This window comes from Miniopterus schreibersii, assembly GCF_964146895.1.
Source record: "Miniopterus schreibersii genome assembly, chromosome: 2".
NCBI classification, from domain to species: Eukaryota; Metazoa; Chordata; class Mammalia; order Chiroptera; family Miniopteridae; genus Miniopterus; species Miniopterus schreibersii.
In genome coordinates, this window is record NC_138102.1 from 119,592,674 (window position 1) to 119,610,441 (window position 17,768).

General features: G+C 37.2%; 2 protein-coding genes across 8 annotated transcripts in view; one reads left to right on the forward strand and one right to left on the reverse strand.

Annotated features, from left to right (window-relative positions):
* Positions 1-1,437, forward strand: part of PPFIA2 (PTPRF interacting protein alpha 2) — a 421,038-nt gene extending 419,601 nt beyond the window's left edge. For 5 of the 7 annotated variants that reach the window (XM_081127256.1, XM_081127250.1, XM_081127251.1 and 2 more), the window contains one exon: positions 47-1,437. Coding sequence is in view for 2 of the 7 variants with exons in the window: in XM_081127252.1 (XP_080983378.1) it covers positions 47-75 (29 nt within the window). In the remaining 5 variants the exon portion in view is untranslated. The remainder of the gene's footprint in view (positions 1-46) is intronic. The other 2 variants (XM_081127252.1, XM_081127255.1) reach the window with 1 other exon arrangement.
* A 499-nt stretch (positions 1,438-1,936) lies between these two features.
* Positions 1,937-17,768, reverse strand: part of ACSS3 (acyl-CoA synthetase short chain family member 3) — a 144,315-nt gene continuing 128,483 nt past the window's right edge. Inside the window, exons 14-16 of the mRNA XM_081127258.1 lie at positions 5,303-5,402; positions 5,042-5,217; positions 1,937-4,242 (exon numbers count right to left, since the gene is read on the reverse strand). Coding sequence (XP_080983384.1) covers positions 4,174-4,242; positions 5,042-5,217; positions 5,303-5,402 — 345 coding nt within the window. The 3' untranslated portion in view covers positions 1,937-4,173. The remainder of the gene's footprint in view (positions 4,243-5,041; positions 5,218-5,302; positions 5,403-17,768) is intronic.

Here is a 17,768-nt window from a genome sequence, read left to right on the forward strand (position 1 = left end):
GTCTGGGGCCTTTCAGTAAACTGACGCTGTCCGTTAAATATTCTAGATGTCGTCTTTTCAGTCTACCCTACCTAAAGTGCACTACCATCCAAGAAGACACGCAGTGAACACCTTTGTGAAGACTGAATTCTAAGGAAATAACCACAAGTAATGGTTTATTAAACTGAAAATGTGATTCTGGGGGGAGTCAGATATTAAGTTTGATTAGTTTACTACAATTGTAAGAAAATGCTTAAGTCATTTGAATAAAAAACATCATCCACATCATAAATTCTGTACAACAGACGCTTTTATGAAATGGAGCCACTTGTTTTTTCATGTTTTATTGTAATATACTAGGCATTTATGTATGACTGTGCATTTCTTTTTAAATGTGTAAGTCTTATGTAAATGGATATAAATATGATTTTTCTAAAAATAAACTATATGGTTCATGGAGTCTCAAGTGCAAACATTTGACAATACCAAGTACTGTTTGTATTTTACCATTCCACCATTTTTACAGTTTTTGGATTATAACAGTCAAATTGGTATGTTTCCTGGAAGCATGTTTCATGCCTCCACCTGTGTCACCTTCAAGTCTGTCAATACTTAAAGCTGAAAACCTGCCTCTGATCATGTAAAAAAGAATGATTTAACCTGGAACTGGAGCCAAAAATAGACCTTTCAAGGCAATCAGGGATGTCCTTTATCTTTAGAAATAGCACTGTGACGGCTCGATCTCCTTTTCAGTACAAAACAAAGCCAAACTGTTTACAAGAGTCAAAACGATTATTTAAAAAAAAAAAAAATTTATAAAGAAAAAACATTATCTTCTCTTGTTACCTGTGGACCAATAAAAAATTTTGTTTTCTTTACTAAGAACCACATGTTCATTTAAATATCTTGAACCGCCAGCCAGCACTGTTCAGTGAATGTCAACCACTGCGAAGTCCCAGGCTCATTTCCACCGAAGAAAACAAAACCCCGCCCGCCCCTTTCTCAGCGTAACAGGGCAACTGCCAGACTCACGTCTAACGGCATAAGCTTTCAGCCGAGATGGCCTTGTTTCGACTTCCCTGAAGTCAATCTTATCAGAGGAAATACATGAAAGACAGAATGATTAACATATATAGTGTATAAAGTATAGAAGAGTAATATCTTCCCTGTGGCTTTATTTGGTGGTGTTACTGTTGTTTATTCTTCGTTTATATGGGAGAGTTCAAAGTAAAACCTATTTAAAAATACATTTATCTAATCTGCTGACTTTCTGCTGTTTGATCTGAATAAGCGCAAGACCTGTCATTAGTAATTTCATTTTTGTATTTAATTTGCCATGTTTGCACGTACATTACATTTGTTTTGATGTCTATTTTTCTTTAAACAGATTCAGTCAAAAGGTAATGGTAACAGAATCCAAACCCTCTTCGTTGTCAATAAAAAAAGAATACTTCCAGTTCTCTGTTTAAGCTTTGTTTTCTAGTCACATAAAGTGTAACAATTTACTTAAAATGGTTTTCTGGGGGGGGACTCTCTTCAAAAGTGAGTCGGCCACAAGAGGGAGCACTGAACTTGCCTATGAGAGTGATTTTAAATTTTCTGAAAATGTTGCCTGAGCAGAAACAAGGGAAAGAGCTTTTTGGGCTCATCTGAACATGGGGATGCTGATTTACAGAAGTGAAATATAATATAGAAGCTATGATAGTACAACAATATAAATTAGATTTATATCTACTCTTATACAGGAATCAATCACATAAAGTTTCTCCCCTTTAGAGATCACCAGCAAGAAATATTAATCATTTATAATAGACTCAGATATACCGGGATAAAACAGATCCAGCTATGTGTATCAGAAAAAGCATAAAATGCTTTTTAATGTCTAAGATAATATCTGCCAGAATCTAAAATCCATTTAATCTATTTAAAGCATTTAATGACAATCTAGCAACATTATGAATTTTCACATCTTTAATGATCAAAGCATTTACAAATACAATTTTATGTAAATCAAACTGCTTTTTAAATGTAAAAAGGTCTTGATTGTATATACTCAATACATTTTCATGAGCAAAATAACTTGACACTTCTATACATTTTAAAAGAAAATCTTTATATTTTAATTTTGCCAGTGTCTTACAGTAAAAAAAAACAATTATGAAAATATGAAAGATCATCATACAGAATTTATTTCAGCAAATTTAAATATGATTGCATTTCTGGTAACATTACATTGTTATTTTTAAAGATACATTTAATTTGGAATATTTTAGGTACTACGTAGTAAAAGTGCTTTATGATAAAAGTATTAAAATAGAAAATTCCTTTTTTTCTTCCAAAATTTAAGCAATCTGACACTTTAGTGTCTTTCTGGCCCCACATTTATTAGTATGAAAGTGACATCCTCTGACCCTGCAGAGGAGATAAATTTCCTCAACCAGATACAAGAAAAAGCTAATTTCCCAGTGTTGTGCATTGTTTTCTTCTCACTCAACTGGAAAACAGCTCCAGCCTGCTTGCCAAAGTGTCCCTTTAGATGTGATCGTCAGGAAAAATATGCAAGATGTAACCTTTGCACATTTCTTGCACCTGTGTAATATACCTTGAGTTTATGCCTTATACATGATATACTTTCAGCTAAAAAAATTTGCCATTTCAAATTAACTGAATCTTATATGAAAAAGTAAGGTAATGCAATTAAGTGCTAAGACATAACAAATGGATTATTTGTTAAGATTACAGAGATGATAATGGGTTAAATGTACTCAATAGAAGCTGCAGTTTAAGAATCCAACAGCTGCAAATTATAAACTGAACGTCTGCCTAGCTGGTTTAATTCAGGCTACTAAAATAATTAAGGAAAACGACTAGACAAAATTTTTTTTCCCAGGTGTAATGATCATGAAGCCAATTTAAGCAAATAGACATTTACTTGAAGAAGTCATTCATTTTAATAGCCTATGGTCCAAATACAAAGCGCAAATTTTCAAAATGTCTTTATACAGGTCGTAAGCAATTTTACACAGGCAAGTAAATATTTTCTTTATCCATTATCTCTGACATATATTTCATGTACCCAGACTATATTATGTCAGGGCAGCTGCTCTTCAAAGTAATGTTCCTGATAGACTAAAGGACTACGGAATACTTTGAATACCATCGATGGGCATGGTATATTTTTGTGATTAAATGTATCCTTTGATTACTGATAACATGTCCAACTCTAGGTAAGACAAATATTTAATTATCTATATCTGTCTACTCTCGTTAATTGGCACATTACCATAAACAAAGGCTCATTTTCAAATTTTTTTTTTAAATTCTCAATAGTTTTACAGAAGTTTAAATGGAAAGATGTGTTTGGCTGTCACAATATTTTTTAGTGGGTTATTTAAAAATTAGAGATTTTACATAAAAATCCGATTTTTTTGGTTTCTCTTAGCCTAATGTAAAAACTTTTATGTTTCTTCCTGAAGAGCTTTCTTTGCCAGCCTACCCCATTTCGACATCATTTCCTTGTTTCCACAAGAAGCTGGACTCATTAAGTACACAGTCAACGAAGAGCCTGAGACAGGGGGGGCCCCAAAGAGCTCTCATCTCCATGACGACACGAGAGGGGTACACGAGACCGCCAGGCTCGCAGCCACGCACGAGGTTGCTCCTGACTGAGTAACAAACGACCCGACCTCAGCGCAGCGCCCAGGGCCAGCCCTCCCTCAGGAAATGACTAGACAGGTCCGCCTACCTGGAAAGTCACTAATTAGATGAGCACCGTGCATGTGGGCGACTCAAGAATATTAGAAAACATTCCAAATTTCCATAAGAAAAACTGTAATTATATTCTGACTTCAGCTTGAGTTTTAGGTTTTGGGTCAAAACTGCAGATCCCTATTTTTAGGAAGTGGCTCTATATTAATGTCACTTTCGATTAAAATGCTTTTTTGGGGGAGAAGGTACAGTTTTTAAAAATCATCCATTAGATATATTTTTCTAAAAATTAAAGTGCTAGACAACCTATAATGAGCTGTGTTACAGGTAACTGATAACAACGCTAATTGGGTCTAATCACTAGTCTTGCAGTGCATTTTTTTAGACCAAGCTTCACAGTTTGCAAGTAATTTCTATTTCAATATTTATTTCTGGGAAATAATTCAAAAAACTTGACTCCAATTAGAAAGTTGACTCAAAAACCCGTCATGATGCTTGTTTCAGCACTTCTTCTATGTGCCTAAAGATGCTGGGGTCTTCGATTGTAGGTGTGACCTGGAGAGAAAATTAGAGACATCTGAGTGCTCTTCCTTGCAACTCTTTCACTCTCTCTATGATTACTTATATTCAATGCTCTATTCCCCGTTATCTTAAATATTCATATGGAAATGTTAAAAAATAGGGAACTTTGAACCTAATATTTAAAAATGTACCTATAGCTTTAGAATGATAAAACTAAGCTACTTTCCACAGAATTTCTTATGAAACTTTCTATGTGCCTGTATAAAAAGAAAAAGAAAACTGTTGCATTTGCGCATGCAACTACTCTACTATTAAAATATGTATATCTATGCATGCACAATATGCAAACAAATTTAAAAAATACATATGCTTGGATCAGCCTAAAGTTTCCTAAAATAATTTTCACTCAATACAATTATCATATGTATCAATTTAAAGAGTTTAAACACGTATAGCCAGTCTCAATTACTTGCTTTCTCACTGATAGCCATTAATGGCTACATTAAAAAAGATTATACCTTAATTTCAATAAAATTGTGTTTCCACAAGTTTGTTTGAATTTAACTGACATATTTACTAATAGTAAAAATATTTTCACACAGTAATTCTTGTATTTTGAAAGCAAATGGTTTTAATTAATCTGTGTTTCTCCAAAACCCACATTTCTACAGAGAGTGGCTATGTAATTCTCACTTAACATTAAAAAAGTGTTATTATGTGTATTTGAGGGATACAATTCATGCTTGAGAACCATGTTTAAGAGTTTTGTTGATGCCAAAGAAATGGGGGAAAATATTTCAGAACCCAGCATTAAACATCCTTGATAATTTACCTTGTAAGGCTTGCCATTGACAAGGGCAGACAGAGCTGACCGGGGAATTTTGCCAGATCTAGTTTTGGGTAATTGTTTAACAAAAACTGCACTTCGAAAAGCAGCCACAGGGCCAATGCTCTGTCTAACGTGTTTCACAATTTCTTCCAAAACTTGTTCCTCGGTTGTATTTATACCTAAGGAGAAAGTTCAGATGGTAAGCACTGAATTATTCTTAATCATTCAGGGCCCAAACAGTCAGAAAGAACAGAGCTCTCTCACCTTTTCTCAGCACGCAGAGGGCTAAGGGGACGTGACCTTTCAAAGGATCTTCCTTGCCAACAACAGCACAGTCAGCCACAGTGCCATGGGAAAGGACTGACTGTAAGAAGAAAAAGCATCCATTTAGTGTGTGTGTAAATTATTTCAATTGGGAAAATAAGTACATGTCAAAGAACTCAAAAACCCATAGCTGTCTGTGTGAAAATTACTACTAATTCACAATCCACATCATTACTGCTGGGGTGAATGGTTAGGAGCCCCACGGCTGTCGCTCACTAAAGGCTGACAGTAATTAAAACAAATTGCTTAGCTTACCTGGAAAGTAAGGGATTTGTCCCTTCATCTCAACTATTAATGAAGTCAAGGAAAATATGCAGTGGGTACCACATGTAAACAAACTGCAGCTGGCCTCTGAAAACAGATGGCCTCGTGGCGATTTGGCCTTAGTGCTGGCTCCCACAAGTACACCTACCAGAGGAGCCCATGGCAGCCCCAGGACTAAATATGTAGTGATTTTATTTTTTGCATTTGTTACTAAGCAAGAATAGAGCATTTCTTTTCTTGAGTGACCACCCAACCAGAGAGGGCTTTCCAAACCAAAAGAAGATGCTGGACATGGAGTGAGGCCCTGAAATCACCATTGTAGAGGAACCATTTTCATACTGTTCACCCTAAGCTCTTGGTGCCTTTTTTTTTTTTTTTTTAATATGTCTTTACTGATTTCATAGAGGGAGAGGGAGAGGGAGAAAGATAGAAAGAAACATCACATTGATTGCCTGACTCCTCACGCCCCCTACTAGGGATAGAGTCTGCAACCGGGACACGATCCCTGACTAGGAATCAAACCTGGATCTCCTGGATCATAGGTTCATGCTCAACCGTTGAGCGGCGCCAACTAGGCAGCTCTCAGTGTCTTAAAAAACAAAGCAGCTACCTATCTGGACTCTCAAGGACCAGCAGAGTAACCACAAGAAATGCAAAAGCTTAGGGTATAAAAAGCCACTTGTGCTGTGACTGGATTTTTTAAAATGAGTATCTGAAAAGCCCTTCTCTGAAAAAGTAATACACATTCCAGTGACTGCAAATGTCTAACGGCTGGAGAAAACAGTGAGCAATATACCAACAGCTCATTCAGCAGTTCTCATGCTTTCTCCCAGTCATTCATTCAGCAAAGGTTTACTAAACACTTCCTGCGTTCCAACCACTGCACTAGGCTCAAAGGTGAGCAAAAATAGGCTGAGCACTGTCTCATGGTGTTTATAATCTAGCAGGGGAGAGCAATATTAATAATTAATCATAAATATTTATTAGAAATGTCTAAATATAAAAGTTGTGAGGGCTTTGGGGAAATAACTTGGGTTGTCAGATGTGAAATAGAGCAAAAGTAACCAACTTGGCAGAAAGTTATAGCTGTCAGGAACCCTCCCCTTAGGAAATGACAATAAGCTCAGGTCAAAAGGATCTGTAGACATTGATTAGGCAAAGAGGAGGAAGCCCTGTGGAAGGACTTTGCATGCACATTCACACCTAAAAGAAACCAGTGTGGCAGGGGAGCAAGACCAGGCCGCAGAGCTAAAGAGAGGCCGTGCAGAGGACTTCCAACTGTTGGTTTAGCAGCACTGGGAAGGTAATGAAGCACTTTCAGGAGTTGAAGAAGAGATGTAAGATCAGATGGATTTCTAAAATCAACTTTTTTTTATAGAGTAGTTTTACATGCATAGAAAATTAAGCAGAGGTACAGAAAGTTCCCAATATACCTCATGCTCCTATAAATGAACAGCCTTTCCCACCATCAAAATCCCTCTACCACAGTGGTATATTTGTTACAATTGATAAACCCACGGTGATACATCATGGTCACTCTATTCCACAGCTTACTTTAGAGTTCACTCTTGGTGTTGTACATTCTACATGGTTAATGGCATGTATCCACCATTACATCTTATAGAATGGCTTCACTGCCCTAAAAATACCCTGTGCTCTGCCTCTTCTTCCCTCAGTTCCCACTAACCCCTGGCAACCAAAGGTATTTTTACTGTCTCCAAAGTCCCTTTCCAGAATGTCATGTAGTTGGAATAATAGAGTGTGTATATAGCCTTTTCAGACAGGCTTCTTTTACTTCAGAGTGGATTTTGCAATACACAAGCTTGTTTCATTGTGGAGAATAAACAAGAGGATTGTTAAGAGTATCAGTTTGTGCAGTGCAACCACTCATGAGGCTGCTATAATAGACCAAGGATATGGCAGTGGGAGTGAAGATTCTAGAGTCTATTTAGAAGTGCAATGGATACAATGTGGTGATAAATTGGATATGGGGCGGGAAGAAGGCAGAGGGTTAAGAATGATTCTGTGCATCTGGTTCGAGCAGCTGGTTGGATAGTGGTGTCATTTTCTAAGCAAGAAAGTGCTAGTGAGGGCTAGGCTGGAGAGGGAAGATTGGGTGACAAGTCTTGGAGATGCTTTATTGAAGCATCCGTGAGACATCTGAGTCAAAGCAGCTGGAGCTGAGGACAGTCTCTATCTGGGGATGCACGCTTGAATGTCATTAATGTAGAGATGCAAGTGAAAGCTGTGGGCATGGATGAAATGAGGGAAAAGTAATGAGAAGAAAAGAGTGAGAGCCTTAAGGAACTCCAACAGCTAATGGCTACCCGAAAAAGAAGCTGGTGAACTAGAATAAAAAGGCACAGCCAGACAGGTAGGAGAAAAGCAACAGTCTGCGACATTTCACTTTCAACTCCCAAACTGTCCATGAAGAAACTTTTTCTCCTTTGATTAAGCCAACTGAAAAGAAACTTTCTCTCCTCTGATCTACTGGAAAACGCAATGAACTGCTAGGATGTTTGGTACAAACCCAGTGCACTATCTCACACGGCTTTAATTCAACACACAAATCAACATTTCTCCTCTGTCCTATCATGAGCATCCACTTTGAAATTTTGAGTTGTAAGGGTTCTCATCCATGCAGTGTTTGACTTCTACAGTGCTGAGGATAGGACGTGCTAAATAAATAATTTTTGTACTATATGTTTTATTAACTTCATTGCTAAGGTAAAGATGTCCACGCCCTCTTTCCATTAGTTGGGCCTGAATAAAAAGCTTCTGCAAAACACACACTATACTGACCTTGCAATACCATGTCCTCCCTCTGTTTCAATCTGCACTCTCCAAATGCTTCCAGAGCTTTCCCATTTGCTAAGGGCCTATTTACTTTTTAGGTTCATGCGTTGAGAGTAGAAACAAATTTTACGGCCAGAGATTTGTTTGAGTAGTTAGTATAGAGTCAGTCACCAGTTCATGGAAAACTTGGTCTATGGCAGGTGGGATAGAGACGGGGTAGGTGCAATTCTGTAATTCTGATTTACTGATTCCCATTTATATGAGTGGAGGAAAGCAGTTTTACCTGGCTAAGAAGAGTTCTAACTGTCAAATAAACATTTATTACAGTGTTCACTGGTGTCATAAGCCTATATACCTGGGGTTTTGAAATACCAAGATATCATTTCAAATCACTGTAAAAAAAAATTAGTCATCTAGATATTTTGTCATGTAATCAGTATGACTGTAATTTTAACTAAGTTAAACTTCAAAAGTTATAATTTGTTGTTCTTTCACATTGTTATTTTAATTTCACCATGTTTCCATCTCAGTGTTATTAGAAGTGGAGGAGAAAATGTTGGCTGGTTTTCTATAAGGGCAGGGAGTATTTTAAAATCAGAGGTGGCCTGGTCGGGCGTGGCTCAGCGGTTGAGCGTCGACCTAGGATCCAGGAGATCTCGGTTCGATTCTGGGTCAGGGCACATGCCCGGGTTGCGGGCTCGATCCCCAGCAGGGGGCGTGCAGGAGGCAGCCGATCAATGGCTCTCTCATCATGGATGTTTCTATCTCTCTCTCCTTCTCCCTTCCTCTCTCTGAAATCAATAAAGATATATTAAAAAAAAAAAAATCAGAAATGATACCTAACACAGTTCTCTATAATATCGGTTTTCCATTTTTGCTAACTGTGCATAAATTCTTAAAACCTGTGAGAAACAATTCCTTTCCATGATTTCATGTCATATGTAAATGAGGTTCATTATTATAGTGGATAAAATATCATATTGATCTATCAGTGTCAAAACGATACCATAAAGGAAGGGAGGCACCTTTCTATGTTGGCACCACAAACGGCACTGGCATGCCAAATAATGATTTCCACAACTGAGTCATTAAAAAAGAAAGCAACAAAATATGTCTTGGCAACATCTGAGAGACAGGAGCCAGGCACATGTCTTGTGGGGAATAAAAATCAAAAGTCACGTTCATACATTCCCTTCCTATAAATTCTATGATCCATCTGTGGTTAATAGGCAAATACCCCCCAGAAGATCCAGCTTAAATGGTAACTGTCTCACCAAAAGTGAGCATATAAAGGTGACGGTAATAGGTCTGATAACTGTCTGTCATTCATTGTTACTAGTGTCCTGCCACTTTTGTGTAAATTTTAATGAATTTAAAAGGCTGCACCTTTAGTGGGCCACATTACATCTCAACTCTGTTTTGAGGTATTTTCATTTAAGAAAGCACAATTTAAATCAGGCACCCCCATAAGATGTAAGGAGCTGAAGAAGAGGAGTGTCTTTTCATCTCATCTGACATTGGAGTCATCTAGAAAACGGCAAGATTCTACATCTTCATCAATAGCTATTTTACAACTATGTAAGTGCAGGAATTAGTTAATACTGGGTAGAACTGACATTGCATGCCATCTTTGTTGAATATGCACTTTATAGGAATATACTCAATTTTGAAGAAGTCATTCCTAAAATAGTGAACAAAATAGCTAAGTTGGTCAGAATAACCTTGAAAGAGCAAATTATATGTGAACACTGCCCTGGGCTTTAAATGCAATATTTTAACACCAGACTTCCAAGTTCCCAAAGATAATACGAAGCTTATTTAACAAACTGAAACTTAAGCTACCAGAGAAAGAATGAAACAGGAAGCACAATTTGTTCCCTGAAGATATGTCTTTGCATGAAAAGGTCTGCCCACAACTGTGAAAGAAAACCAAGCATGAAGGGCCACACTGACTCCTAGTAATTCTGGCTCAGGAGACCTCAACTAGCAGATTGCAGACCCGACCTCCTTAAGAAAACCTTGAACGTCCACCAAAGTGTCCCAAATGTCCAGCTAGGTGCTAGGTTTTAAAGATTAATCAACTGTTCAAATAGATATGATTATTACTCAACAGTTACAGAAGGCCCTCACATGTGTTGGGATCTGCAAGGATAATGCCCTCTTAAACTTATAGAGTCTCCTAGGACTCTATCTTCTTATGATGAGAACAGGAAATAACAGAGTTTCCTGAAATGTTTTTGATATAATAATCCTAGTATTTGATTAAGTCTTATGGAAGGAAATACCCTTGTCAAATTTCACTTTGAGAAACTGGAAAAGCACCGATATTTTCACTATATATAAAAGGACATTCCATCTACTTTTAATTTCTACAAATGAGATTCCGAACAGATTAAGACCTTCAAGTCTTATTTTAAAACATCAAAATGAAATCTAGCATTCACCACTGAGAATTCTGGAAAAGTTAAATACCCAGTAAGGTTTGGGCACTTTAATAAAAGCCGGTTATGGCAACAATATAAACATTTCACATATGTATTAATTATCACAGTGTTAAGTAATTGTGTTGGGAGCTGAGAAAAAGCGAATAAAGAATGTTAGTTTACAACTCTCTCTAATAGATTCCAATATAGAAAAGACAAACCTGATATAAATTGAGATACTAATTTTCTTATTAGACATAAATATATAATAAAAAGTTAATCATTTGATTCACATAAAGGCTTGAAGGCTGAGAGGTGTCCTACTACGTGTTATAACTCCTCCAAGACTTAGTGACAAAATTCCCGTTAAATGCCATTGATTCCTGCACAGTTTTTTAATTTTGTCATTTTAACTGGCTGCTTTTTGCCTGCTTCACTCTGTTGTGACATATTGATAAGAATGTCAGTAGAAATATAATAAAGTACAATATATATTTAAGCAGGTTCATACTTCTCCTTTCATTCTAAAAACAGTACAAAGAACAAAGAATTTTGACTGATATTAAGATCTGTGCATATGTAATCTCCATATTTTGATTAGCTGAGTCTGCCAGAAATGCAAATAAATATTGGAAATAATCTCCTACAAGCAAGAAATTAAAACTTCATGCAACCAGAACCACCTTTTGCTAACACACTAAAATAGCTGAAACATAAATTTCAATTTCAGGTTATTGCAAAATCCAGAGTCAGTTGAAAAGAAGATAATATTGTGATTGCACATAAAGGTCACGTATTCCAAGACATTTTATAAAATTATTTCCTTTTACTCAAAAACAGTAAACTCTCGATTTTTCAGACCTCAATTTAACAGTCTTCAGATTTAATGGACAAAACTTCTGGTCTATATGTCACATATGAAAGTTAACACCTTGTTAATTTTAAAATGCTTTTAATCAAGATTTGCTTATAATTAAGAGGTTATTTTTTTTGTTTTTAATTCACTGTTGTTTTTTTAAATATATCTTTATTGATTTCAGAGATAGAAAGGGAAAGGGAGAGAGACAGAAACATCAATGATGAGAGAGTCATTGATCGGCTGCCTCCTACACGCCCCCGACTGGGGATCGAGCCCGCAACCCGGGCCTGTGCCCTGACCGGGAATTGAACCTCATCTCCTGGATCCTAGGTCGACGCTCAACCGCTGAGCCACACGCCAGCCAGGCAATTCAGTCATTTTTAACAAATTTTATTGAATAAGCCATACGTTGGAAAAAACACTGTAGCAATTTCACCAACATAAGTAACTATTACATATCTACAGCTATAGTCTACATATTTAAATCCAAGAGTCACCGCTCACAAACAATGTTTGGGGAATGATTAGCACGTGATTACACCAAGGTAAGTGACCCTGTTGTCACGTGGCAGGACTTTCTGCAGCAGTTTTAAAGCCTGAGGTTGATGTTCCTGCAGGCCCCAGCCAGCTCCATTTGTTTACTCCCAGTGACTGGTGCGTGCACGCATTTACTAGACCTATTCGGTATAAATTTAAAATTACAGTGATACATATAGAAAATTTTCCTGTGAAATTAAACTTTTCATACATACATAATTTTAATTACACAAATGTGTCTATATAAGTAAAAACAGATAAATTAACTAATTTGTCAATTTTTTAACATATGCATTCAGAAAACGTACTTTATTTCATAACAGACTTCTGGCTTTAATGGACAACCCCTCGCTCAAATTAGTTCATTATATGGAAGTTTTATTGTAACATCTCACTGTCACTTCTTTAAAAAACCACCTGACAAGAAGTGTTAAGCTGTTAAATTTAGGCTGAAGATAAGTTCCTCCTTTAAATAAGGTGACCATCTTTTAATAGGAAGAAGGGAACTAAACTTGGATTCTCTATACTCTGATCCCACTGCATTTTTAATCATACTACTGTAAATATTTCCTTTCACTGAAACTGCAGTTTGCCCCACTCTGTTTAAACGATCCTGGGTCTGGTTCTGGAAAAGACAGAGTAAATGCATTCTACTTTACCACTTCTACTAATTGCAAGGAAAAAACTCTGGGCTAAATTACAGATCAGAAGGTTCTACCAGAACACGAGAGACAACCTGATAGTGAGTCCCCTGTTTGTTTGGTGGCTGGCTGGTTGGTTGGTTGGTGTGCAGAAGGTTTTAAAGTTTTGTTGTGTTTATGGCTTGGTTGTTGGTGGGTTTTGCCTCCAATATATTCTGGCCTGGGTGCTAGAGCAACCCAACATGTGGAACTGCCCGTGAATCAGACAGAAAAGCCCCAAGAAATGCACATTGCGTCTAGTCAGAGGCCCAGGAAACAGAAGCACGGGAGGTGGGACATAGAAGCATTTTGTTTTTATCTTCCCTGCTCCAGATGAACACCAGCAAAGAAGCCATCCCGTCCCCGAGAGTGGATCCCTGTTGACTTGACTTGTCCTCTACCAGGTGAGTGCTAGCAAGGGGACAGTTCCTTTCTCTCCCCGGGTGCATGGGTAGAACTTGCAGGACTGAGCACTAAAGCCCTAGCTGTCTTCACAAAAGAGCAGGAAGGGAAGCCTTCGGAAACAAAACTTCACAAAAGAGCAGAATGCGGAGCCTTGGGAATCAAAAGCTGAGGAATAGAGAGTATAAATCCAGGAGCTGAAAAGAGGGGCACTTTATATCTGTGTATGAAGTCCTGACTCTGCCCTGAATTTGTGTATTCATGAATCCAGCCACAATAGTAACCATGCTGAAGCTTCATCTCTTTTACATGGCCTTTTCTCCTTTCTTTCCTTTTGACTCAAACTGGCCTCATCCTGCATCCCGACTCACTTGCCCCCTTCTCCCTTGCAGGGCCCCTCCCTTCATCATTAAGCCCTCAGGACTCTGAGGCGCTAGTCAGCATTAAACAATCCTAGAATAAAGCCTTGGGTCTACTGACCACATGACCGTTTCAATCAAACTAAAGATAACATCTAGGCCTCAGTTGTGTTTCAGCTTCAGACTCAGAAAAGTGGAAGGATGCCACCGACCACATCCTTGCAAAACCAGATGAAGCTACGCATGGCTGACATCAGGACGGGATGCAGTGATCCACTACCCACTAGCACTGACCAAACAGCAGAGACCACGACCCTCACCATGACCCTAGCTCCCTTATAGTCACCATGATTGATTTCCCCCTGTATTCCATCCCATGGAAGCTGTCAGGGAGCCAGGTCTTGGAGCATGAGCTCACCTGTGACTCTGGGAATGGCACCATTTCCTTCAAAATAAACCTTTACTTTCTTGGCTGCAAACTGCTCTTCACATTTGACTGGGCTTTGATGCACACAGGCAAACAAACCCCTTTAGTTCAGTAACAGAATCAGCACAGGGAAGATTTTGAACACTTAGAATTTCAGATTGACCTTTGGGGGAGACACACATGAGATGAACTAGATTAGCACTGCAACGGCTTTGAAAACTAAATTGACATTGAAACCACAGTCTACAAAAAGTGGGTGAGGAAATGGGATCTGATCTTAACTGAGTTGACCACCTGCTAAAATAAAAAAATCTTAAGAACACAAATCTAGATAGTTTAAACAGAATCCAGAATCTCATAATGTAATATTCAAAATATCCAGGATAAAATCTAAAATTACAGGTCACTAAACAATGAGGAAAACCTAAATGCCCGTTAAGAAAAAAGGACAACGAACAGATGCAAAGTCAAGATAACCCAAATATTAGAATCATCAGACAAATATTTTAATGCAGCCATTACAACCACGGGGAAATAAAACTTTCCTGAATTTCTCCTGTAAGAGAATTTTCAAATACCATGAGAATTAGAGATATAGCTATTTGTCTAGTTAATTGCTCTGATCTAACAGGATTATAAAACTTTTCTAGTTCCCTGGGAGGGCCAAATGATTACAGCCTAGAGTAGATCCCTAGGCTAAACTTCCAAGGTGCCAGGGAGACTGGCTCACTATTTTCCAAGATACTTGAATGTCAAAAAGATGAAGCCTCAGAACTGGGAAATGTTTATAGGTTGTAAAAATTGAACACTTGGGATTATCTGGCTCCTGGAGAGATTTAATTTACATATCAAAGAGATGAAGTTTGAATTCAGGCCTTCAGGTTTCCAAGGAGACTCTTTCAGGAGAGGTGAAAGGTAACTACCTCCTTCCCCTTTATAAACCAAGAAAATTTATTTTCCTTATTTCTCAACTATGGAGTGCCTGGTTACTGATGTAGGGAAATTTCCCATTGGTTCTCATGGGTCATCTAAGAATAAGACCTGGGTAAGAAGATGATGACACACTTATTATTAAGAAATCTTTTACCCAGAGCACATCTTTGCACATTCAGGATAAAATTAATACAAGGCCCAGGAGTATGGACAAATACTTTTAGAATAAATGAAAATAGAATTTCTCAGAAAGAAACACCAGAAGTTACAAAAAGAACCAAATGACTTAAAATGTCAAGATAGTAAATTCTTTTACCCTGAGATAACTGAACAAGACAAGGATGTATGCTTTCACCACCCTTATTTAATATCATACTGGGAGTTCTAGCCATTTCAAGAAGGCCAGAAAAAAAAAAAAGACATCAGGTTAGAAAGAAAACACTAAAACCATCTCTATTTACAGACATTATTGTCCACATAGGATATCAAAAACAAACAACCAAAAAAACTAAAAGTCGTAAGAGTTTAATAAGATCACAGGATACATATCAGTTTAAAAAGTCAATAGTGTTTCTATGGACTAGCTATGGAAATTTGAAAACAATAAAAATAAATAAAATTAAAATCTATTTATAACTGAAAATATTAAATACATAGGTATAAATCTAACAAAATACGATCAGACTCTGTAAATTAAAAGTGCAAAATCTTGATAAAACATATTAAAAAAAACAAATAAATGGAGAGGCATAATAAAAACCTTATGAATTAGAAGATTCAGTATAGTTCAAATAACAATTTTTCCCGAATCAATCTACATAGATTTAACAAAATCCCAATCAAAATCCATGCAGGAATTATTATAACAATCAAAGCTCATTCTAAAATATATATAGAAAAAAAGAAGAAAGAAAACCAGGCACCCAAAACATTTGTTAAAGAGAAAGAGCAAATGTGGATACTTCTCAACTTTAACACACTCTATAAAACTACAGTCTGAAGACAGAATAGTATTGATGACGTAAACAACCCAGTCTTAAAAGGTTACATACTGCATTATTTCTTTATATGACATCCTAGAGAACGCATAAACAAAGGAGCAGGGAAAATTCAGTGGTTACCAGGGGTCAGGTATAGAGAGGGTCAGAATACAAAGGGACATTATGAGGAAATTCTTGGACAGTGTTGAAATTTTTCTGTATCCTGTCTGTGGTGACGGTTACAAGAATCTATACAAGTAAAAAACTCAAATAACTTATATGCATATATGCACAACACATGGACACAGGCAACAGGGTGGTAAAAGCCTGGGTGGGGGAAGCAGTGTAAAGGGGGTTAATAGGGGGGAAAAAAGGGGACATCTGTAATACTTTCACCAATAAAGATAAATTTAAAAAAACTCATATTACTGTACAACAATAAAGTGGATTTTACTCTATGTAAAGGTGAAAAATTAAAAATGCTTTTAAAAATTCTTCTGGAGACTTTGCTTAACTTATATTGGCAGAAAATTCTCAGGATTTAAGAATACAATAAAATGTTTAAATTTGCACCACTTAAAGGCTGTATGCAAACCCAGTTATCAAGCAGGAGAAAATCAAGAAGCTAGAAGCAATCAAGTAGCAAGTACTGAGAAACAAATGTACTAGGATGCCCTTTCCTCCACATCCTCCCAGCACTTGTCATCTGTTGATTTGTTGATGGTAGCTGTTCTGACAGGTGTGAAGTGATACCTCATTGTAGTTTTTACTTTGCATTTCTCTGATGATTACTGACTTTGAGCATTTTTTCATATGTCTCTTAGCCATCTGTATGTCCTCTTTGGAGAAGTGTTTATTTAGGTCCTTTGCCCATTTTTTAATTGGATTGTTTGTCTTCCTTTTGTTAAGTTGTATGAGTTCCTTATATATTTTGGATATTAACCCTTTATCACACTTGTCATTGTCAAATATGTTCTCCCATACAGTGGGCTCCCTTTTGTTTTGCTGATAGTTTCTTCTGCTGTGCAGAAGATTTTGGGAATGAAAGCTGGTGTAGCCACTATGGAAAACAGTATGGAGTTTCCTCAAAAAATTAAAAATTGAACTGCCATTTGACCCCACTTCTAGGAATATATCCTAAGAAACACAAAACAAGAATCAGAAAGAACTTACACACCCCTATGTTCATAGCAGTGCAATTTACAATAGCTAAGATCTGGAAACAGCCCAAATGCCCATCAGTAGATGAGTGGATAAAAAAGCTGTGGGACATTCACACCATGGAGTACTATACAGCTGTAAAGAAGAAGGATCTCTTACCCTTTGGGACAGCATGGGTGGCACTGGAGAGTATTATGTTAAGCAAAATAAGCCAGTCAGAGAAAGACAAGTACCACATGATCTCACTCATATGTGGAATATAATAAACAAAATAAACCGATGAACAAAATAGATCCAGAGAAATAGAAGGGTGGAACAGACTGAGGGAATTCAGAGGGAAGGTGGGGGTGGGGTAGTGGGTGGGGAGAGATTAATCAAAGAACTTATATGCTTATACACATAACCTATGGACACAGACATTGGTATAGGGAAGGCCTGGGGGGTGGCGTTGATGCAGGGTGGAGGGGATCAATGGGGGATAAAAGGGGACATCTGTAATGCTTTCAACAATAAAGATAAATTTAAAAAAAAGAACCAAATGTATATGGACTGTCCCATAAACAACAGACATTATATATGTGTGTG